The sequence below is a fragment of the Strix aluco genome, chromosome 4 (genome assembly GCF_031877795.1).
Source record: "Strix aluco isolate bStrAlu1 chromosome 4, bStrAlu1.hap1, whole genome shotgun sequence".
Lineage (NCBI taxonomy): Eukaryota > Metazoa > Chordata > Aves > Strigiformes > Strigidae > Strix > Strix aluco.
In genome coordinates this window covers 31,415,883-31,440,463 of record NC_133934.1, presented here as the reverse complement: position 1 = coordinate 31,440,463, position 24,581 = coordinate 31,415,883, and the positions used below count along the sequence as shown (strand labels likewise).

The following is a 24,581-nucleotide window of genomic DNA, read 5'->3' as shown; positions in this document are numbered from 1 at the left end:
CTTTTTACAGCCCTTACAGGCTCACTTCCATGATAAGAATAACAAATAATGATCCTGCTCACTCCAGGGCTGTCACTTGAGACGTAGAGTGCAAGAGTGGCGCAGATGACTTGGTTTTATTTGCTGTTATGGAGAGAACTGTCACTCATAGTAGCAGTAATAGCCTATATTATTCAGCATTTGTGAATGTTTCTTCGTGCCAAGTAGCGTTTTTCATGAAGAATGTCACCTTCTGTTTTTACAGGAGGAACCTGTGTGACCCACCACATACTACAAGCAGATGGATTTTTAATGAGAGGATTTTTAACATGCAGTTCATGTAGCTTTCGTTTGGACTTTTGCTCTGTGGAGTCATTCTTACTGCTCATACACTGTAAGTAGTTACGTATATATCTGCATGTATATTCATGCAGATGCTGAAGTATGAGCTAATTATAGAGAGAAAGTGTCACTTTTGTCTGCCAAAATGAAAGAACTTCTGTAAGGAGTTAATCTAGCAGCTCTGCTAGTCCAGCCAGTCACAGTGGTCAGATGCTGTTGAGTAGAGCCGAAAACATGGCTACAGCTTCTCAATGTCAACAACTATGGGGTGTCTTGAGTTAGACAGGGTTTTGTTCTCTGGAATGAAAGAAGAATGAATTGATTTAAAGTTTATTACTACATCTTCCCAATCTGTGCCATGTGTAATATATAGCCTAAAGAAATATTACAAATTAATAGTGTGGTACAGCAAAGAAAGCAGTAACTAAGGATGAGGGTTGCTGCTGTGCTGTACTTGACAGACATATACATATAATGAAAGAATTATACCTGACCCAAGAATCTTGCTATAAATTAAAGCAGTTTGGAAGACAGGTGCCTCAAATACCAAGTCCAGGGCATACTGTTAGTGAACAAATCAGCTCAGAGGTCTGCCTCAAACTCCTCCATGTAGCTTCTCTTTCTATTCAAAGACTACTCGTAAATTTTGGACTCCTTGTAAATTCATGGCTTCCCAGTGCACCACAGTTCTGGATAATGGTAAGGTTTGAGCACTAAGCTCACAAGGCATTTGACACAGGATTAGGTTCACAAGTCTTGAATCTTTAAAGGCAAGTGTATGTTCCTGGCAGGTGAGTGTTAGAAACATCGAGGACTGGAAGGAATTGCAGGGATCAGCATGTTCAATTTACAAGAAATCATGAATACGCAGCATTTTGCAGAATTTAAGTGAATCTGAAAGTGAAGTTGGTGACAGCCTGAAGGTCAAAATCTAGAAAGGGTGGGCAAGGTATGCTGAGCTGATCAGCAGTGATATATTTGAGCAGTCTGCACAGAAAACTACTCTGTTTTTAAAATAATAAAAAACATGGTGTGTATAAAGGTTGTAGACATTTCTAAGTTGCAGGTTATTATTGTAAAGCCATTGAAAAGTTCATGTGACTGATCATGCTGTCTGGGATTAGACAGGTAAAACACATTACGAAACACTCCTCATGATATTTAATTATCAAGTCACTGTCATGTAGGCTTATGACTGCAGTGCAGTTGATCTCAAGAGAAGTGAATAGAAGAATTTCCCTTTCAAAATCCAACTTTGCACAGAAAACCATATTATCTAGTAAAATTCAGAATTAGGGCTGGCAACATCATAGACTCCAAAACCCTGAAACTAAGCAAAGAGAAATTTCTTGAGTTTTGAAATTTGGAGTGCAAAGACTCTGCTGATGTTTTTTTGTCATTCTTCTGCATTTGGTGGTTGGTATAATAAAAAAATAGTTGCAGGCTCTGTCCAGAAATAATATCCTGTCAGGTTAGCTGCCTTGCCGATTAACCCACAGTAAGATCAGATTTGTGGTGTTGGGAGAAAAATGACGGGATTGCTAGAATTGATTTTTGTTCACCATTATTCTGACATAACAAAATCTATTAAATATTCTTCTGTTCATTGCTTTATTAATAAATATGATTTCTAAGTAAAATTGACATGTACTGAAAGCTCTGGTCTTAGGAGAACAGTGAACAGATAAACAGGCCAAGCAGCAGACCACTAGGATCCCATTGCTTAACACCTTAGGCAGAGAATCTCTGAACAATTTGGGCTGGAAGAGACTCAGGGGGGTTTAGTCCATTTTTTCAAATTCCTTCCTTATGGTCTTTTCCTTCAGACTTCTGAGCAAATGATTACATATTGCATCTATGCAAAGAAATTCCCTGCAGTTGGCATCAGCTGTACCTCACTAGCAAGCTGGGAGGAAACCTATGGTGAAATATCAGAGTTTAGACAATATATAAAATTCAGCCCTGGATTATATTTTTTTCTGAAGCCAGTGGGATTCAAAACTTCTGGCAAATATATTTCAGTCTTATAAGTAAAATTTTCAGGATGCCTTTCTTCCTGCTGGATTTATGTCCATATTGTGAATAAATTAGACTAAACCATTGCAAGGTCACAATATTAGTTTGTCCCTCTTTAAAAGATAAACGATCCCATTGTAAAACCAATTCATCTCAGAGCCCTGTGGAAGGCAGAATGACATTTTCTAAGTTTCACTACTCATCCATCTTCACTTCTTTTCTTTCTTGTTTAAGGTCTTTTTATAAAGTTATAAAACCTGTAGATTTTGAAAGTGATATTGAGATTTTATTATTTTATTAATTATGTGTGAATAATTGACAGGGTGCTCAAAATCTGGTTTCCCCAGATAAATCTAATCATCACAGCCATTGATGTGTTTTGGTATGTATTAGAGAAAAGTGAGATGGAAGTATCTTGAAGATTAGCCTTTTTTTCAAACAATTTATGCAACATATACACAGTAATGATAGTAGATGATTATTGCTTTCCTTTGAACAGAAATTTACATTTTTTGTACAATCATTAGGACTTTACAAAGTTTCTAGTCCCATGGTTTGTATAGAATTAATGAGGAATGTTTGTGGAAAATTTGGAAGGGTGAATGTGGTGGGAAAGATTTATCATCTTTGACCAGTTCCACTTCTAAAACAAATGCAGGTCCATAAAAATTACATGTTTCTGATGGGTGTATTTCTTATGAAATCTGCTGACTCCAAAGATGGAAATTAAATACTATGGACTAGGCAAGGGATGTCTAATGAAATGCAGAGCTTTTTATTTCCATAGGACTGATTCAGAAACATCTCAGGATATAATAAATGAGATACGGAGTCATGGTTTCCATGTCTTATTGCAAGAATTAGTTAAAAGTCACTCTTCAAATTTTTTCACATTGTTCATATCTACATATATGTTTATAGACCTATATCGTATCCCTCTCTAAGTTTCAGCTTTCCATGCTGAACAGTCCCAGTCTTGTCAAACTTACCATGCACTGAACTCACTACAATTCTCTGCATTTTCATCTGGAAGGGACAATGGGATCATAGTTGCAGTAATCCACAAGTGGAAGGACTAGGGGCTTGTGGAAAGGCCGAGTAGTGGTTTTTATCTTGAGGATTTCCTCTTTTTTTTTTTTTTTTTTTTTTTTTCCAGGTCTTTATAACAGTAGTAATAGTATTTATTCCCTAATGATTCATAACATCCTATTTCACTTTTTTAAACTTCACTGAGAATTAAGCTGATGTCCCTATAGAACCGTCCATGGTGATTTTGGTATCCCTTTTCTATATGATGGTAGCTAGTCTATTGCCTATTACTGCACAGGGTTATTTTTCTCCACATGCATTACTTTGCACATAGGAGCATGGATCTTTCTGCTGAGACTACAAACAATGCAAAGATGAAATTTAGAGATCTATTCTACCACTAAGGGTTCCTTGCAAGTTAAAGGAATGAGGAATTATGCAGTTTGTGCCCATGCTGTGTGTCTGTGACCGGGAGAGTTCAGACTCCCTATACAGAGTGAGCCAAATTCAGCCCTAATTTAAACAGGTACCCACTATTTTGGAAAGATTATTATGGTTTTGTTGAATTTGGTCACTGTCATCTGTTGAGTAAATTTTCTTTAGTCATTAAAGGTCTCAGACATCTCTCTTTTACTCAAGGACTTTTTATACAAAATACTCTGAAACTTTTGAAGAGAGCCCTGAACTTTTGCTGCAATCACTCCCATCACTGTTCCCTAGTAAGAGTCTCTCTTAGCCCAGGGGCTGGGGTTTCTGTGCTCATTTCCAGTAGTTCAGACAAGTTGCCCTCACTAGTTCATTAGAGGGTCCTAAGGTCATTTAAATTTTACTTAATCATAAAGGAAGAGCTTACACATTTTCTTGGATAAAATTAAATAATAATATTCTGAGAAAATACAGGACCTATCATGCCTTATATGGCTTGGGTTTTGTTGTTTGCTTCCTATATGTAGGGAGATATCCCTAAAGACTTCTACTGGAGTGGGTATCTTTGTGTTAAGTCAACACTGTAAAAAAAGCCCATTCAGAGATGCTGATTCTTGAATTGAATCTATAGTGACAGTTCTTAAGGAACTTTTTCTGTTCTGACACAACCTTTCTGTGCATTGTTAGTCAGGAGAGAATACCTTGAAGGAGCACAATATCTGAGCAGGCATTAGTTAATTATTAAGACTTGCCTCTACAAAGTTTAATTCCATAGAATACAAACAAGAAGAAAACCCACGTACGCAATTTGTTCATTGCACAGAAGGAGGAAAGATATTAATGTACCCATCTGAAGTCGTGAGAGACATCAGCATGTTTGCACATAATGACACTTTTCAAACACTCTCCAGTAAGTCTGGAATATATTGTTGAAGAAAGTACAGTACAGATAAAAGCTCCCTTAGTGCTTATGTTCAGATGTAGTCATAGAAAAAACAGTACGCATTAATCTCTTCACAGGCTGTGTGTGCGTGTACGCAGCGAGTGAGCGGATTCAGTGACGTACCTCCTGACCCTGCCTTCGCTGAAGATGGCGAAGATGATGTTTTCACATACTCAGCTGTTTGATTTCCTTTCCACTAACCATAATTAACATTTATTCAAGCAACATTAGGAAGAACATAAATATTTCAAAGCAGCTAATTACAGTATCCAAAACATCCTCCAAGCTATTCGTTTAATGAGGATGTGTTTTGTTCCTGCAATAGTGTAACATTAATTTCATCAAGCAATTAAACAAAACAAAACCAGATACAATAGAAAAAGATGTATTTTTTCTCCTGTTTACAAGAATGTTCACTTGTATTTCAATTAGTTCCTTGTGTAAAGGTGACCATCATAAGCTATGTAAACCTCCTATAAACTGAGATTCAAGCTTGGAGACCTTGCTCTGTCAAAATTTGCACAGATTTCAGTAGAAATATTGTCTTGGTATAAACTTGAGCTTGGACTTAATGCAAATATACATTTTTGTTAAAAGTTATATTGCTTTTTCTAGTATATGACTAAGAGGATTAGTTATGCCCAAATCATTTACCTCACCCATATATCAGGAAATGCAAAACTACGTTGATGCTCTTAGTAAAAAGGCATAGTCTAAAATGAAATGCAGTTCATGCTGGGTTGGTAGCACTGGAAGACTGTAGCCTGCTAGGATTCAGATAATGTAACTCATGGAGCAAATAGAAATGCATGTTCAATGGCTACTGCTTTTCCCCATTAACAGGAATCTGCTGAAAACACAATTCAGGTTTCAGATGAAGGATTGTGGAGCAATACAAGCATAGAGAGAAGTTTGGGGGTTTTTTTCTGGTAAATGGAAGACCAGAATTTTTCTACCTGGAAATTTTTCTTGTCATTTTCAAAATCTCTTTTAATATGTTTTTGTGCAAGTGGACTCAGCAAAACTTTTCAGTCTGCAGTATTAAAACATATTGCACAAAACCGCAATTTCTGGGCTAATCAGAACCCTTTCAACTGAAAATAAAGTCTAATTCAAGAGGTATCTTTCCTTCACTATTCTTAAAACATACTGTACCATTCAACGGGTGCAGTATGTTTACAGGTATCTCACTCTCAAGACTGTAATTTATTTTATTTCACAACCTATTAAATATTTAACAAGAAGGTAATAATTAAAATTCATAACAAATTAAATCCTTCCTTAGGCCAAGGCTTAGGACACTGATTCATGCATTTGAATCAAGATAGATTAGGGAGATATCTTTCAGTGCTATGACTTCCCATTTATGATAATATCTTCTAAATAAATGTCTTCTATTTTTATTAACAGAAACCAGAACCAAATGCAATTCCTCGATTTGGATTGTTTTAAAACAACTCTTTTAATTAGGTAGATAGAAATACAATAATACATACAAACCACAGGCTTCTTTAATTTATGTACTGGTCTAATAACTGGCTTTCCATTGACACAAGGATTAGCTCTGTCCCCAGTCATATTAAGGAAAGCTTTGCTACTGAATCTGATAGGGAAGATACTTCTATTACTAAGAGAATTTTATTGCATCTTAGCACACTGCTTGGCAAAGCTTTCAAAATTTTGATGGCCTGTCACAGTCTTCAGGGTGGCAAAGCACAATTTGTAGCACATACAACTGATAAGGGTAAAGGCAAAGAGCAGACAGCAATGCTGCGGTTACAAATCAAAGTTATCTTTTGTTTCATAGTAACAGACACTGCTCTTGTCAGGCAGCTTTACTCACCACCCACCATTCAGCCCCAGTCAAAACCCACTGAAATGGTCAAAAAGAACTGCATGTTGTTTTGGAAAATAACAATCTCTAATATTGTATCGTTGTGTCATTGCTGGACCGTGATGTAATATTTCCTTTGAAGTCAGAAAAAAAGCAACGAAGCACAAAAATAGGAGTGAATGGAAAAAGAAGGGGAAACAAATCATAAAGATAGGCTGTAAACTGGGAGATGCTGCCCTGAAATGCTCTCCATAGCACCTCAGCGTTGGAGCAGCACCTCAGCTGGGCAGGATCTTCCTCGAGCACGTGATGAGGGAGCAGAGACAGTCAGAGATGAGCCTTTGGAGAAAGCCAGGTCCTGCTGCTGGGCTGGATGTGAGGAGCAGGTCAGCACCAGCCCGAGCATCCCGCTGGGACTGGGCATGATGTGCTGGCTGGGGCAGTGGGAGGCACTGGCAGCCTCGGGTAGCAGGGCTGGTAAACCAGGGCTGGCTGTGTTTCAGGGGTGGCTGGACCACCCACTTGGGATACTGCCCAACTGTTTTTACAGATTTGGGGTCTGTGTGCTTTTGAATATCTTATAATGTAGTTGCTTTGGCTATCTATGGGCATAGATGACACCTGGGAACAAGGTCTGCAGCTGTATTTTAAGTAAAATGCCTTGCTAAGCACAGAATCAGGATTTAAATCACCAAATATCACCATATTACTGAATTCTGTTTCATGGTGAAGCATTTTGTGTGTGTGTATTTAAGGAATAGGGAGTCAGGAATCAGTCACCCTCCTGCAGCAGGGGGTCCCTCAGAAAACTCAGTGATTGGCAGGTGCCAGGGCAGATGGGTGCACATCCCTAGAGCCCCACAGCCCAGCCACCGTCTTCTCCCACAAACAAGTTTCAACTCCCAGGTTCAGCTAGTTGGGGACAAATCTGTGTGAGATTTCCCTATTTTAAATCATGCGTCTTCTCCTCCCCACAGCAGGCTGGGACAGTGTCTGAATGCTGCCCTCTGACACCCCCATTCCATCACTCCGAACTGCCGAGAAACGGAGAAGAGGCACCCTTCGCGCCAGCCATCGCGGCTGCTACCAGGGCTCAGGGTGTTTTATACAGGTTTTTCATAACATGGGTTGTTTTTTTTTTTAACAGGGGGTGCAATAATGGGCCTGGAGCCTGCCCAGCCCCTCGCCTCGATGCCAGGCAGAGGCACCCACCGCCCCAGCAAGGTCACAAGTGGAGCCCCCGGGGTGCGAGAGGGGCTGAGTCACCCCGGCGGAGGAGGTGCGGGGGGTCTCCCCGGGGGGAGCCGGGTAGGGCGGCTGACGCGCCCTCCTTGACTCAGGCTGATGCTCGTCCACGTGTCAGGGAGATTTAAAAAGTTTGGGCAGGCGGCGAGGGCATGCCCAGAAGAGCGGCTGGCAGGGAGGCGGCAGCGCAGGGGACACCGCGGACATGGGAAGCCTCTGCCACCAGCAGCCCCTCGCGGCACCCCCCCAGCGCAGCCCGAGGAAGGCTGGGGACGGCGCGGCGCTGCCGGGGTCCCCGCTGCTCCTCCTCCTCCTCCTCTTCCTCGCCTCCTCGATATCTACTTGCAAAGGTGAGGAGCATCCCCCTCGCAGCCCCTTTCTGCACTGCCAGCCCTGCAATATTTAGGCGGGGGGGAAGGTGACCCCAGCAGCCTGCCAGCCTTGCCGGGGGTGGGGAGGGGCTGCAAAGCGAGCCGGCCGCCGGGCTGGGGCCAGGCGCGGGGCTGGCAGACAGGCAGAGAGATGCGCGGGACTTCGCAGCTGCTGGCCACGGGGTCGGGGGTCGGTTTTGGGGGACTTCGTGTGGATTCGTGCCCGGCAGGATTACCCTGTCCGGGAAAACTACACTCCAGCAACTTGGGGAGGCGGCTGTTGTTAAAAGCGATTTCATTTTAAGTATCATTTACTCTGATTTAAAAGCTAAGAAAAGAGAAACGAGATGTGTCACAGAATTGCAGGAAAATTTAGGACCCTCTGGAAGCCACTTAGTCCAACCTGAAGCAATATTTATTGCATGAGGAATTGCTGCGAGTGGGGTTAAGTGAGAAAGGACAGAGCTGCTGAACTCTTTAGGCATAGAGCTTGATTACTTTGATTTTATTGGAAATGTTGTCTTACACCTGAGAGTTGCTATTTTTGTGGCAGGAAGTGTTTGTAAAACAAGAACAGCTAATGGGTTTTTTAACAAAACATACCCTCTTTTCTATGCTATTTTCCCACTCCAGATAGATTAACTACTTATACCTTGTGAAGTAACATTGCAAAATAAGTTGCTGTGCAAGGCGTATTGTTTGTATTATATGTGTGTGAGTTACTTTCATCAGGAGTTTTTGTTCTGATTTGTTGTGGTTTTTTAATATCAAGAATCAAAGAAATCTAAGTTCATTATACTTAATATTCTGTTAAAAATAAATTCTGGAGATGTGGAAGAGGGGAGGGAAGGAAAGGGAGAGCAAGGAAGGACAATGGCACACAGTATTTCATCATTGTTCCTATAGATATGATTGCCAGAATTTTGTCTAGGGAGAGCAGTGGAGAGAAGATGTAGGAAGTGAATGCCATGCTAAAAAGTGACTGAAACTGTGCACCTGGCATTCTGATGCCTTGGAAGAAGTTGAGTTTTTAGAAGTTGGCAGAATTGAAGGATAGGAGAACAAATGTGTCATGGACAGTGTAAATTTGGTAGGAAGATTTCCTCCTCCATGTTCCTTTTGAATAGAATTGCTTTCCTCAACAGTACTCTTTTTTTTTTTTTTTTTTTTTTTCCTCCCTGCTATGGTCATTTTGTGTACATTACAGAATAACTTATTGTTTCCCTGTGTGTGCGGTTGTGTCTGTGAATGAGTGAAGTCCTGTGGGGACTGCAGCACTGTTCTGGATGGAGCAATGGTGGGACACCGCTCGGCACTGGGAGGAACACAGTCCTAGGTGTGAGCACAAAACAGATGGGACTGCACATGAAATAAGAGTTTTGTGAGTAAGTGGAGAAGGGCTAAGGAAACGTAGTTGCTAGTAAAATAATCGCATCTCCTCTGTCCAAATGTTTATGCTCGGGGGGGGGGAGGGAAAGCAGCAAACTGTAATATTCAGGCTTTCTTGTCTGTTGTCCTAAGCTTTACAGGCTATTGGATTTCTTCTGCTCCCCCTGGAAAGCCTTGGGAACCAGGCAAGGGCAGGAGCAGTGTTCAGAGCCAGGCAGGCAAAGGTTTAATGGAGAAGGTGTGTTAATTTGAAGTGTTGCCCAGTTCCACTCTTTGCAACCAGGATACCAGTCCCAGGCAATACTCCAATTTGAATATACTAATTTAAGAATAGAAAACAAAGTAAGAGAATTTTAGCAACTTTACTTTATTTGGTGTTTTTCCTTGAACTAAAACAAACATCCAAAGAAGCAAATTTTTCATTGGAAAGCAGTTTTCTTGTTATGTGAACATCTCAGATATTTCAAAAATATCCCACTTCTACATAGTGCGAAATTAAGAGCCCCTCTAATTTTTTTTTTATTATTTTTTTTTAATTTTTTTTTTTTGGAGAAACAAGCTTCCAGAATAATTAGCCACCTTAAGTCTGTGCCAGTAGCAAAATGTGGTTTTGAAATCCACCCGTTAATGCCTGGAACTAACTACTCTAGTAATTATTGTTATTAGTGGCACTACATGGTTTTACATAAACAAATGGAGATAATTGGCATTCATATCCTGCTCATCTGGCCATTCTAGATAAGTCTACCTCCACCTCTTTTTTTTCTTTAATTTGGTTCAATTCTTTGAAAAAAATGTGACCACAGGTAATTATAGACTGGGAGGTTATAAGATCTCTATTAATCTGAGGTCTTTAAGAACAGTGTATAAACTGGTCAGGCATGGCTCATGGGCAGCAACTTTGGGCGGGGAGATAAATTAGATGACTTCATACACTTTCCTGCAGTGCTAGGACTGTACAGATAAAGCACCACCTTCACCAGCACCAATCTCCCTCCCAGGTGAGTTACAATACATCCATCCCCTCACTGATATGCTTGCATGGTGTCTAGTGTACACACAATTTAGTGATGTTCGTTTGTGTTATTTACAGAGATTCTAATAATACATTGCTATTATAAATACACTGCCAGATAAAATAATGATGTGGAAAGGTGGATATTCTGGGAGCTGAGTTGGGAGGGACTCAGAGACAGTGACTTCCAGATGGAGAAAGGAACTGCCCCCAAGCCAAGCACAGCATCGCTGCAGCATTATGCAATTAATAACATATTTAATCCTCTAAGTGACTGAGCTTTTCCACATCACATACACCAAACAGAGGAAACAAAGCCAGTTACATATGTACGTTCTACCACCTTCTCAAAAACATCATGTCCATATCATGGGCATTATTCATATGCAAGCATACATTACATAGCACATGTTTAATTCTTTAATTGTAACATACAAGAAAGCAAGAGGTATGATCCAGATTCTCAATTTGCAATACATGTGCTGTAGGTGAGCCGAGTTCTCAGAAAGCTCCTCAAGGTTGTAGGTGCTGGAATGTGTTTTCCTGAGAGGTCTTAGCATTCAAAATCTGTCATGCAATTTTTCTTGCCTGCTACTTATCTCTGAGAACAGACTAATGCTAGCCTCAGTGAAACCTGTGTAACTTCCACAATGTTTATTGCTAAGAGATGTGAGTGTTCATATCTGCTGTGACCTTGCAAAGAAGCCTCCTGCTGTATTGCTAACAGAGCAGGTAGAAACTACTGGACAAACCCCACAACACCCGGGGCAGCAGACTTCCTTGGACCATGAAGCTCTCAGACTCTGCAGTTAATCAGTGTGCTAGGTATCATATTGTGTTCAGGGTTTTTATTTAAATCACTGACACGGGATACTTATACAAAATACCTTTGCTGTACAGCATTGCTAAGTGTGGTTTGTGCTTCCAGGTGCACCAATGGCATCCCAAGCACTTGAGGCAGATGAGGATTTGCAACTGTGGAAAGAGGTAAGCATCATCTGCCATATGGTATACTCCCATTTCATCTGTGCCCGTCCTTGCTACAGTCGCACCTCACTCTCCAGTATTTCTCTTGCATGGAGTTCAGGCACTTCTTCTTCCAGTCCTGATTCTCCTGTACATCTCCTATCCTGACATCAGTGAAGAAGTGAAACATCTTCTTTTCCAGATTATCTGAACAGTTGTTCTAGTAGGGTGTTGAGGCTGGGTGTTGAGATGTCGTTCCAGGAAAAGACTGTCTTGGCTCAATGGAGAGCTATGTTTGAGAAGAGTTGTCATTTAACTGTGAATGACCAGTCACTGTCCCTGGAAGCAACACAGTGTCCTGTCTGGTAGTTTTATAGTTCGTACACGATATGCAGGGATTGTTTCAACTACCTCTTGCTTCTTCTGTTCTGCACACAGGGCTGGGATAGTGTATTTAATCCTATCCTAGTCTCTCAGTTGACTAGGTAAAGGATAATGTGTCAATTATGCCCTCTAACATTTTGCTACTGATCACTATTATAACTTCCACTCTCATCTTTGAAATGAACATTCGCTTTGACTCTAGGATGTGACACGTGTGTTAACATGGGCTCTTCCTTGCACTTTTGGAACAGATGAAGCGACAGGGCATAACACGCAGAGAGGGTTTAGCCTGCAACTCGCAGGCCCTGGTGTTGCTGTAACCTTCAAGTATTCTGTTGACATTTAATTTTGTAGCTTCTGATAACATTAGAAGGCAAGTGACTCACCAGGGGTACAGATGCAGAGAGTAAATTTCTTCCTATTGCAGCCATTACAGGAGACACTTCCCTTACTGTCAGCTCCCCTTAGTTCATTTTGGAAGTGTTGTCTCAAACACCAACATATTTCTAGACTGGCACTTGAACAAACGCTGGTGATACTTATCTCCTGGGGAAAAATGGTCTTCTGGGAAGTAAGGTCCTGATAGCTTTAAGGAGTTCATGAAAATTATTTACATTCTGGATTGAAAAACCCTATTTTATACATTTCTGCATTTATTGCTATGATTTGCTAGTTGCAACACAGGATTTGCCCCTATGCCAACTGTAGGCAAAGGCAAAGTTTCCATTGATTTCAGTGAACAAAAAAGTATGCATAATATTCTAAATGCTGTGTAAAATTATGTAACATAAGCAATATAAAACTTACTGTTATATCAAGAATAATGCAGGACTGGAGAGGGTCCAAGGAAAGAGAATTAGATGCATAAGTGTATAACCTAAATCAACCTGATTACAGAATCATATCAGTTCACCAGACTCTCTTGGAGTGAAAAGAATCAGTTCTTCCCTGTTTGTTACTTTTATTAGTGTTCGTTACTTTTTTCAGTTTGTTATTTTATTCAGAAGCCCTGCCACTAAATTAACATAGTGTTTTCCAGGAATGACTCTGAGTTTATAAATACGGGAACTTTGTAACTAAGTATTGTGCTCCTGTACTTGTCTCTCGCATCCTTTTGTTTCTTTGTTATTTAATCAGCACCAAACAACTCATAAGCTCCCACCCTCAGGCCACATTTCTGAGATTGCAGAGAAAATTACTAAGCAGATGCATCAAGGATGATTGAAACTATTAACTTTTTTAAAAAAGGAATTAACAGAAACTGTGGCTTTTCCTCAGCCCTTTCTTTGTCCATGCAGGCTTCAGCTGAGAGATACCTTGCCTTGCATTGTGTCCAACACAAAGCAGTCTCTGGCTTGTCCTGCTACTGAATTATGGTAATTGTCTAAGAGTCATCTCCAACTACAAAACAGGCAAATAAACAAACCAAAAAACCCCAACAAAAAAATCCCTCACCAAGAAGAAACAGCAAATTTTTAATTTAGGTTACCAAAATTACTTCAGTTTAGTTTATCTCATTCACTGCTGATTTCTCCCTCTACATTTTCTTCCTCTGAAAGTAGTGAAGCTGAACCAATATACCCAGAGACAAACAACAGCAAGATGAAGGGAAAAGAGAATGGGAAAGATGTGTTACCAACAAAAACTATTTGAAGGGGGAATTCTGTGAGCTATTAGCTTTCCCACTATCTCTGCTAATGCTTTCTCATAGATTGTCTCTAGAGAAATGAATCATGTCTTGTCTTGAAGTACCCAGATATGCATTATTTGTTTATTGCTTTCTTCATTTAATGTTTTAATTGCTGAAGAGTGCTGTTTAGGGCTTTTTACCTATAATAAAATTATAAGACCCATTGTATTGCCTGCTCTTTATTTTATTTTATGCAGTCTGTGAACAAGATGACTGGCAGAGCTTTTTGGCACCTGGACTAACAGTATCAAATATTCAGTGGAAAAAAAATAGCGCATAGCAATGGGAATTGCTATTGACACAATTTTAAATTTATATAATGAAAAGTTAAGCCTCTTTTTTTGTTATTATTAAACTGTGCAGCTTCAGCTGGAGTACTGGAGATTTTTTCTTTTCCTTATGGAAAGTTTTCAGCTTTGGTAATATTACTTCCAAGATTGGTAATATTACTTCCATTAATTCAAATATCCTTTATTCCATTTCTTCTCCTTTTCTGATTAATAACTCCACTAAAAATGATTCCATATTATGGAATTCTTTCATCCTGGAAAAGACAACAGAAGGAGGATGTGTAGTCAACAGTAGGGAGATGATGGGTGGGAATCACTTATTCATTACTTCTTCCAAGACAAGACCATGATAGCACTGAATGAAGATAGCTTTGACAAGACTGATCAAGACAAACAGAAGCGGTATTTCATGCACTGTTTAGGAAACCCTTGCCACAGGACTTTATGGATGCTAATAATTTACAGTGGTTCAGAGAGAGATTGGTCAAATTCACAGCACAACAATTCACTGAGCTTTATTACAAAGGAGCTGCTTCCAACTCACAGTGCTTGCACTACACATAGCTGGTGGTTGGAGATCATGGGTTTTACTCAACCACTGGCTTTGCCTTAGGCTCTTCCCTGGGTGTTGACATTTGGCCATTTTTGGAGATAAGATGTAGAGCTAAAAGGGTATTTGTTTTGATCCAGATGAAATGGGAGTTGGGACTTCTGGGTTTGATTTGTGGATTTATTTGTTTTGGTTTTGTGTCTATGTGTGTCACATTCCATTCTGTGCTGACTGTCTATGTTCATCAGCAACTACTTCTTCCACAGTGCTCTTTGAGTTTAGATCCCTTGAAATATATTGAATACATCTCTTACTAGTACTGTGATTTGGGAATCACCTCCTTTAAACAAAAACGGGTAAGGCTCCTCATTTGCCAAAGAAATCGGTGCAAACCTCAGATATTGGCTGCTTGGTGACTCACACAAGTTGACTGGCATGCATAAGATGTGCTGGCACATATCATAATCACTCAAGAGATGTGTGTGTCATACACCTGCAGGGATGCTGGAAGCCAATTGGAAGAGTTATATTTGAGGGCTGCTCATTGAATCACTTGCTTTAGTTTTATCATTTTCTTTGCAGTTTTGTATAATCCAAAGATATCACAGAAGAGGTTTAAGTTCATAGTCCACATCCCAGATGATTAAAAGCATAATTTAAAATATGACTTAGTCTGAGAAGGTTACAAATAAGAGGGGCATGACGCAGGTAAGTGAATAAAAAACACAGATATGTATGTGTTTGTTGGATAAAGTATACGGGTTTTTTTATGTTGTTAAGGTCTTTTTTTTCCTTGAATGAAAAATATTTCATGAATGTACCTGTAAGGATTCCTTAACGGTGGACAAGCTTGCCATGGCTTTAGCTGCACTGAACTGTTTCTGAAAATACATATTTCACTTGTTTTTATTAATGTGACTTCTTAAAAAAGGACTGTGTGAACTTTTACAGATAGACGACGCATGTTCTGCCTACCTGTCTACAGATTCTCAGCTTCAGGTGAGTCAGACAGAGGTTACTTTATTTTTTGATGCTATTTATTATATGCAGTAGGATTAAAAGTGTGATACCTGAGTTCATGTTTTCTTTGTATTAGGTGTCCAATACAATGGAAGAACTTTGCTTTTTGGTCATGGGATTTCTCCAGAAACCACAGGTAACATACAGGAAAGACTATGTAGCATTTCTGAAACCTGGTATCTCAGTGTGCCAGCGTCTACAATGAATTCTGAAGACCCAGTATCTGAAATGTCACTCAGTGCTGGGAGTAATACTATCAGTTCTTACTCTGAAATGCCGTATGTCCAACACTTATTAAAGATAACAGGGAGACTCCAATGTTTGGAAAATTATCTCCGGGTTGGATACAAGGTTTTAGGTGGTTTTATTGATCTAGATTAGAAAAATGATGAGCTCTCAGTGGAGAAAGAAATTTACTCAGGAGAGTCTAGGCATATACAAAGGATCATCCACTAAACCCATCTACTCTCCTAGTGGAGAGTAATCAATGGTCTCTGCAGAGTTTGAAAGAAGTAGTTACAATAAGTAAAGACATGTAATATATCTGCCAAGGAAGTACAATATTCCAATCCAGTATTGAAAAGTTTATAATGTAATCAAAATTGTCCATTGCTCTCTCTCTTTTTTTTTTTTTTTTTTTTTTTTTTAACAAATAAAAGCCTCTCTACTGATTATTATTCCCACAGGGTTTAGATGAAAAAGACAACACCAAAAGGGTAAGATTTCTATGTATGTTTTATGATCGCACTAAAATTGTCAAGAAAATCATAAGACCCTTGCCCTGTTTTGTAGTAAAACCCCACTTTTAATTTTTTTGAACAGTTCTTATTTCATTATTCTAAGACTCATGACTCAGGCAACTCAGACACCATGGTAAGTGGCATAGCACCTCCTTGTGAGTACATGTGTGCTTGTACATAAAAACAAGGTAATGTTCCTTTTTGCAGCAGTTTCTCCAACTGTACAGCAAGCTCAGAACTGGGAGTTTCATGTTTAAGATACAGAACGTGTTTTAATAACATGGGAGAGGATCATCAGTACTGTACAGGTGTGGAAAAAAACCCCGACCAAACATTCATGGAATCCCAACTGCATCTTAATCTTGTAGTTTCAACATTTAAATACGAGACCAAGTATTTTTTTCTGGTACTGGAACATAATATACACGGTGAAATAATGCAGATTTATAGAAGCTGAGAACATGACCATAAGTATTAAGAACTCTTAATGAATTTATATCAATTATTAATTAAATTGTATGTACTTATTTGTGCATGTCATAAATGTGTATCAAGCAAAATAGTATTTAAGACTCACTCAGACTTTGGATTATATTTTAGATGGAAAATATTATTTAAAAATAGCCTAGTATTGTTGCTATAAAAATATTCTCATAAACCAATATATAAACTATGTGTGATCCATTCTTGCTTTTAAAGTGCAAACATAATCTGTTATTTCTGTGCATCTATGTGGCTTTCCTGTGCACCATAGCATTTTGAGAAACTTAAACATATTCATGTTTTCTCATTTCTTAGCAATCATTCTTAAACATCAATGTCCATTTTTGCCTTGTTCTTTACATTTCTTCAGAAATATGTGGCATATTTCCCAGAAAGTGATTTTGCTGATATTGGGGTCATGATGGTGCTTCTCTGGAGGTTTTAATGGTAATCAGGGCACAGTGAAATGAGCTATTTCTGCTCCTGCTCCTGCTTAAGAGGTTACTGCATCCTACTTCGTCCCCATCCTGAATACCTTTGTCCCTGCCTGCCCCCAGAGACTACTGCTTTCTCACTTCTTCTGGTTTAGCTGTTTTCTAGCCCAGTTCTCAGAGATACTAACTTAGGTGAGATCCCTCATTCCTTGGCTCTATTAACCTCTCTCCACTGACTGCAAAGCAAAGCCAAAGTGGCCAGCTGGGATGCCCTTTAACTCCTCCACTCACATCAGACTTCTACTTCTTTAGATATTATGATGCCACATTGCCTACCTTAGGCAGACAGTGCAAAATTGGCTCCAAGTAGGCAAGTTCATTTTACCTATTTAGTACATTAACATTTTGGTAACTCCAGTTATTCCATATATTATAATTCTCTTTGTTGTATTACTTTTCTAAGAACTATTGTATCAAAAATGCATTATTTTTAAATTACATTTACATGAGCTGAAGGTTTAAATTGGTTGATGGAACACCGGTTTTTCTACTTTATTTCTCACTGTAGACCTCTCTCCACAAGCCCACATGGTTGTGTTTTGCCAGGGAGGCACTTGTGCTGCACACTATGCCACTGTGCTTAACTTATGTCTGCATATGCTTGCTTATGTCTGTAAGCATAAAGTCTTGTTGAAAACAAGGAATTTCACAACTGGACCTTGTCTTTTAGGTAGGGTGTCCAGTGCCATGGTTACAAATTTTACTTGAGAATGGATCCCTCCTGCACACTATTTTGGAGAAAAAAAAAAAAAAAAAAATTCTTGCTGCAATTTAAGTTATTCTGGAGTAAAATGAACTTTTCAGTATAATGGAGATTGAAGCTATCAACTTCCATAGTAGATAATCATAGAAATGTTAGTAGGAGTACTGTATAGAAATATCCTCTGTACTACTCACAGAGGCTGATCAAAATCTGAATATCTGCAATTGCCTGGGCAAGAAGTCTGTAAACAGTTCTGAACTTTCAATGAGTAAAGGTGAGGACGCATAGCTTTTCCCTCCATCATGCTGTGAGTCACATTCATAGTGTAAATATAATTGTTGGTACCTGTTTGTTGTTAAGTCAGAATGTTAAAAAAAAAAAAAAAGTTTCTCAATTAACATCTTCAGACCTTTTTTGATGCACGTTTAGTCCATAAGCCAATACTGCAGGAAGAGATTTTTTTTGCATCGTAAGGTCTGAGTTTCATTGTTGCTCATGTGTCTGTGTTCGTGTCCTCTCAGTCGTCTGTCCTGCATCCTTTGCTGCAACTTGTTCCCCAGCTTAATGAGAGAAGACTGAAGAGATACAAAGTGGACGTATGTAATCTTAAACTCTGCATGCTTGGATTCTCACACTTTGTGATTTGTTAGCTCTTCTAAAAATGTCCATGTAGACCTTTCTGCTCATAACATTTTTATTTTCACGATTTAATATCATACTAGTGTATTTTCATTAGAAACATGAGGTTTTTCAATTCTTTTATTAGGGAAAAATAATTCTGCTGATATTTAACATTTAAAACCACTGAAGTAATATACGCTTAACACAGAACAGTGGTAGAAAACAGAGCCTGTGTATCAAAATGGATCTGTTAGTTCTTCTATAAAAAGAAAATACCTTCAAATTTATCTATACCATTATACTGCAGTTGGGTTATATTTTCTAGGGGAGGTTCTTTTTTTCCCCTGTTTGGAATTCAAACCTTATCTACTCCTTAAACATATATTATTTATGACCTACAGCACTAAGAATTTCCAAGTAATTTATAGGCAGTTTTACTGTTAACCAATTTTACTGCTAAACAGTAAAGTATACTTATAACAACTCACAAATGAAATTTAATAAATTGTTTCTGTTTAAGAGCTCTCAAGCCATCATGTGACAAACAATTTAAAGGCTTATTTTTTACATCAAAGAAACATCAAAGTCCATACTTTACAAATCTTTAGGGGAAAAAAAAAAGTATACTAGCTATCTGATACAAAGTGTAAACATATACTGATATAAAAAGTCCTTTCTTTAGGATAGTGTTTGGAAATATTTCTTGCAAAGGAAATTAAAAAAACAGACCAAAAAAAAAAAAAAAAAAAAGCTATAAAGCTATAGTGTTTGGGAATGAGCCCAGAGCAGGCAGATATAACTTTGTGGCAAAAGGCAAACAGTTTGTCAAGATTCTTTTTGTAAGGTACCTTATTTTCATCACATTTTTAAAGTAGAAATGAATGAAGGATGATGAATATTATGTGTTTCCTTAGCCATTGTTTTCCCTGTCTCATTTTTAAAAACCTCTCTCCTATTATTTGTATTACTGTACTCATAACTAGTAGTACACAGAAATAGCAACAGTTAGAATTCCAATCATTCTGCACTGTGATAACTAGCAGTCTTTCATTTTGCAGTCATGATATTACATTTATGCTTACGTGTTAACCCAGCTAAATACATAAGGACACGCATAACTAAGGTCATTATTTCAGTGGGACTGTCCACACCCTCAGTGCTGGGCTCTTTGCTACGTAAGAACTGTAGTTCCAGCTAAAAGTTTGAACACAGAATCTGTGGCACTTTCAACTTCCATGTTGAGTAACAGTAAACCATGTTTTGTGAACTACAGGTACAGGAATCTTCTAGATTAGTCAATACTATTGTGGATGACTGGATTAGATTAAAGTAGATGGTGCAGTAACTTCATCAATCCTTAAGCAGAATAAGGGTGGTAGTCTAACTAGGATTTGTTTGAAAAGGAATGGAACATAGAGCTGTCACAGTCATATCATAGTAACAATTTCTAAGAAAGAAGGCGTAATAACAAAAGCCACACTAGTTCAGACTATATTCTCATCAGTCCAGTATCCTGTGTTTAACAGTGTCTTGCTGTGCATACACAGGAAAAAGGTGGAAGGACCAGGGGAAGTGTGGAGTGACCAGTCCTCTGGTATACTCTCTAGCTTCTGGTAGGCACAGCCTAGACACCTTCCAAGCTGAAGGCTTCATCGGGACCATTATATAAAATAGTCATTAATGGACTTAACCACCTTTGATTTTTCCTTATATGTTTTAAATGATTATTTATTTTGGAACATTTTTACATTTGGTGTTTAGGCCTACAAAGTGAAGAGCTCATTAAATCCCAAGGAAAATGTGTAATATTAAATATGCACTTGAATACATTTTCTTCTGTAAGGCTGAAGCCAAGAGAAGTAATGACATGGTCAACACTTACAGAACACAGCCATTTTAAAATATTCATAAAACCAATACAAAATCTAAGGAAACAATGAAAACAGCTCTAAATTGAATTGCATTTTATAGAAAGCAACTTTTAAAATTTCCTCTTGTCAATTCCTACTGTGAGTAGTAGTCACCTTGTTAAAGGTGTTATTTACTGGTGTACAGTGCATAAACACCAGACATTTACAAAACGCTAGCTTCTTCCGGAATCAATTTCATTTTGGTTTGGTGGTTTTGCGTGTACCTTATCTATTTTAATGTCATAATAAATCTTTGAAATTCATCCATATTCCACTTATCATATTTGTTTATATGGCAGATTTTGATGTATTTTAGTACAAGAGTTTAAAATCCTCTCTAAGTGTTATTGCTGAGGGTCATAGCAGTTTATAAGAAAATTAAGAAAATACTGAAATAATCTGACATCAGTAATAAAAGTAGTGCAAGTATTCCCCAACTGTGAGAAATACATCTATCTTTCCTGGAAGGACCAGTGGGGAAGTGACACAGGTGAACTTTAAAGCCAGTAGAGATCAAAGCAACTCTGCCCAAGACGTGCAGAGGAACTCTGATCCTCTGGGGAGCAGGAAGCCCCCATGTTCCTGTGGGCTGCCCACCTTTGGTTGGACTATCGGACTCTGGTGTCACTGACTGCTACAGGAAGGGTTAGCTTGCTGCTGATTTTCTTCCTCCTCCACAGGGAAGAAAAACAGAACCTGCTATACATAAACACACCCACCTCTCTCCCCGACCAGACAAGGAACTGAAAAGGTGGATGGGTGAAGGAGGAAACATGCTTTATTAAATTTATTCTTTCTTCCCAGTTTGGACTGACACAGATTTTATCATGAATTTGATTCTTCTTGAGCTATATCCTGGCTGATACAATATGATCCAGGAAAGAAGACGCAAGAGCATTTTGTTGCCAAGTCAATCTAAGAGACAGAACAAGATAACTTCTAGAGGGCAGGCATTAAAATAAAACTCTAAATAACCATACTTCACAAATACATATACATATATACATATGCATGTATACATATATACATGCAGGTCCGTGAATACACATGCATATATGTTACAGCATGTATTAATTATTTTTTAACATCTCCAAACCCTTGGAAGTTTAGAAGGTGGGTGTTACAATGAAGACAGATTTTTAGCTTCAGTTGTTTTTTAATACCAAACTTCTGACATGAAATCACACAAGGAAACTATGTAATCGTCTTTAAGATGTATCTGGCTGTAAGCAGAGAATAACATATTAACACAAATCACAATTCCATATTAGTAATTGTACTCTTGATTCCCTTTATGTTCTAGATCAATTTCCTTAACTTGCAGCAACTGCCTATTTTGTTTCTGTTTTTATTTTTGTTCATGCATTGAATAGAAAAAGTAGAAAAATAATGAAATATAAATACCATAAAACACTAAAATGGCAATGTACAAGATTCCATTAACAGACAAATTTTTATCCTTTTGAAATATAAAAACTATAGTATTGAATGGATTATAGATCTGAGATGGGCATTTCAAACCCAGGTAATGCTAGAATGAGATGGACAATGTAAATAAAAATCATACTGATATTTTACGTAAAGAAATGCGAATAATGAGAATATACTCAAAGAAATGAGTATAATGGTATATGTGGTGAACTGAGGTCAAAATTAAAAACAAGACTCAGAGAGCTTCCCTGGATTGAAGTTACTCCTGTGTTTGGAGATGATGGGAGTCATCCTGTTTTACACAATTCTTACAGCATTAGAGTAGAGCATGGAGTGATTTCTTTCTATGACAACTCAGGTTATGATCACGAGCCAAGAGATCACATGACCCTAGTTTTTAATTGAGAAACACTATCATTGCTAAATAAATTCCAACTAAATTTTATGTTCTGCTAAACACAAGATTTGAACTATTTTGTTTCTCAATTGACCTGTCTCCCCACCTGCAGGACAGACACTTCACTCATATATCTGATACTACCACAAGCAATGAAAATCCTGGGATTAAGTTTATGTGTTCTCTAATCACAGAGGTCTCATTAAAGCAACTGGATACTTCATGCTTTGTACTTGTTACATTGAAATGGAATTTTTATTTTCTTTATCGTTCTTTCTCCCCTCTTGCTGTATGGATCAGTAGACAGTTGTTTCTCAAAGTGTGCAGCACTGGCAGTATAGAATGTCATAAGCACTGGTCTTTTGTTTGGGAGTTAATGTGAGAGGTGTGATCACGGTACACCTCTGGGAACAGTCTGGGATCTCATTCTTGGGAAGAGTGCAAGTATTTCTGATATTTAAGGTTTGCATTGCTGTCCTTCTGCGAAGTGCAAAGACTAGCTCTACTCTGTCTGTAGAGACTCTGATACCATAAAGACACTCTGCTTGTGTCTAGGTAATGAAACCTGGAGAGTCGAAGGCAAAGGCTGCTCATCATTACTAGTACCATTCTAAAGCATTCTGAACTGAGCCAAAACTTGAAGAATGTGGCCCTCATTCATGTGTTTTCTGCTCCTTCTACATGACAACATGAACTTCTTGTTACTGACACGGAGAAATACATACAAAGCATACCTTATGGGGCAAGAATATATAGTAGTACTGAAGAAACACTTTTCATATGTACATAAAGAACCCCTCTACATGTATTCATTTACAAGAGTAGATACGATTTAAAATACTTTTTTTCAGGAAGAACTTCAAGGACCTGGAGCGATTCAAAGCAGAGGCTACTTTTTCTACAGGGTATGGTTTGTTTCACTTGTTTTCTTTTCATTTAGTGATGAGTGCTACAAAGCAAAAAGTAGAGAAACCAGTGAATTATTACAGTAAGAATTACTGTGACTGAGGAAACTTGCTTCAGTAAGAGCATCCCGCCATATAGGACTACTCCAGATCTGCTCCAAATGTTTTCTTGGCTTACAATAAAGGCATATTAGGAGTTTTTGTATACATCTTAATGTTTGCGTATACATGATGCCATGCCATGTCTTAATAAGTCATTGGTTATTATGTATATAATTCTTGAAGTTCTAGAAAATATGCCATCTTGGACAATTCTTCTAAAGCATTGTTCAATATGGTACATTTGCATGTGATATAAATACAATGCCATGCTTATACACTGTATCAAAACAGCTACAGGGCCTGACCTTCCCATTTTCCGTGTGTTTTGACCAGTAAGATTAGAAACAAGGCACAGAAATTCTCATGAGAATGAAACTACTTTGTTCATCTTTGATGCCATAGAGCTTTTTTACTCCATTTTTGCAAAACTGAGCAAGTTAAAGATGGCAAGTCAAACTTAATTATCTTGATTTTGGTTAATCTTTTTTTCTATTTAAATAAGGAAGTGGCTAATGAAAAGAAGGCAAGTTTGTATAGTTATATTTCTTATGTATCAGGATTGGCTCTTTACAGTTCTTATGACAGGCCAAAGTTATGGGTAATATTAACATCGATGCATTCATGATATCAGAGTAACAAGCAAATTCTTAAGCTCAGCAAGAGAATTTTTATCAGCTTTAGTAGACATTGGATCAAGTTCCTTTGTAGTGCAAAATATTTCTGAAATGACCATGGTGAAAAGAGAGAAACTTTGTGCCTATGATAAAGAACAGTCTAAAAAAAAATAATCCAGTGACATATATTTCTTTGTTAATTACAACACTTACAATGCAATAATGACAACAGTCTGGAAGCACGTTAAGAAAATGCAAAAAGAATGAGGGATAATGGTCTCTTAAAGTGACCTCTTGTAGCTTTCTCCCCCTTATAAAATCCCACAAGATAGGCATAATTCTTCTTCAATCTCTATACAGTAATTTTTGCTGTATGATTCTCCTCCAGAGGTGGATATACATTAAACAACAACTGGTTTCAGGTTTATCTTTAATGATGATCATGTTGACAGAACTGAGAAATTTCCCAATTTCTATACATACTGATTTGGGTGGGGCTTTCTTACTGAAACCAGTCAGTTTTATGGAGCACTTATTGGATATTTGTCTTTCAGCCACGCAATGGAAGGAGATCAGTGGATTTTCGCTAAGGAGGTATTTATTTAATGCTTTTAATGACAATCTGTACAAATAGGGCACAATATTTATGTTGAGGACTAGTCTCAGAAAACCTTTAACTGTTTTGTCAGCTT

At 38.2% G+C, this 24,581-nt stretch overlaps 1 protein-coding gene across 1 annotated transcript; it reads left to right on the top strand.

Annotated features, from left to right (window-relative positions):
- The first annotated feature begins 8,019 nt into the window (after positions 1-8,019).
- On the top strand, positions 8,020-24,479 carry NMU (neuromedin U). The gene is made up of 9 exons (XM_074821393.1): positions 8,020-8,164; positions 11,518-11,576; positions 15,421-15,468; positions 15,566-15,625; positions 16,176-16,205; positions 16,312-16,362; positions 18,431-18,505; positions 23,120-23,173; positions 24,444-24,479. Exons 1-9 carry the CDS (start codon positions 8,020-8,022, stop codon positions 24,477-24,479), a joined length of 558 nt encoding a protein of 185 aa, XP_074677494.1.
- Positions 24,480-24,581: the final 102 nt, after the last annotated feature.

What these genes read in the sequence shown, in the direction of transcription:
- NMU (XM_074821393.1), top strand. Translation starts at nt 8,020, where the DNA reads ATGGGAAGCCTCTGCCACCAGCAGCCCCTCGCGGCACCCCCCCAGCGC. An exon ending in CTACAGATTCTCAGCTTCAG is followed by an intron (nt 15,469 to 15,565) that starts GTGAGTCAGACA and finishes TCTTTGTATTAG; the next exon opens with GTGTCCAATACAATGGAAGA. An exon ending in GATTTCTCCAGAAACCACAG is followed by an intron (nt 15,626 to 16,175) that starts GTAACATACAGG and finishes TTATTCCCACAG; the next exon opens with GGTTTAGATGAAAAAGACAA.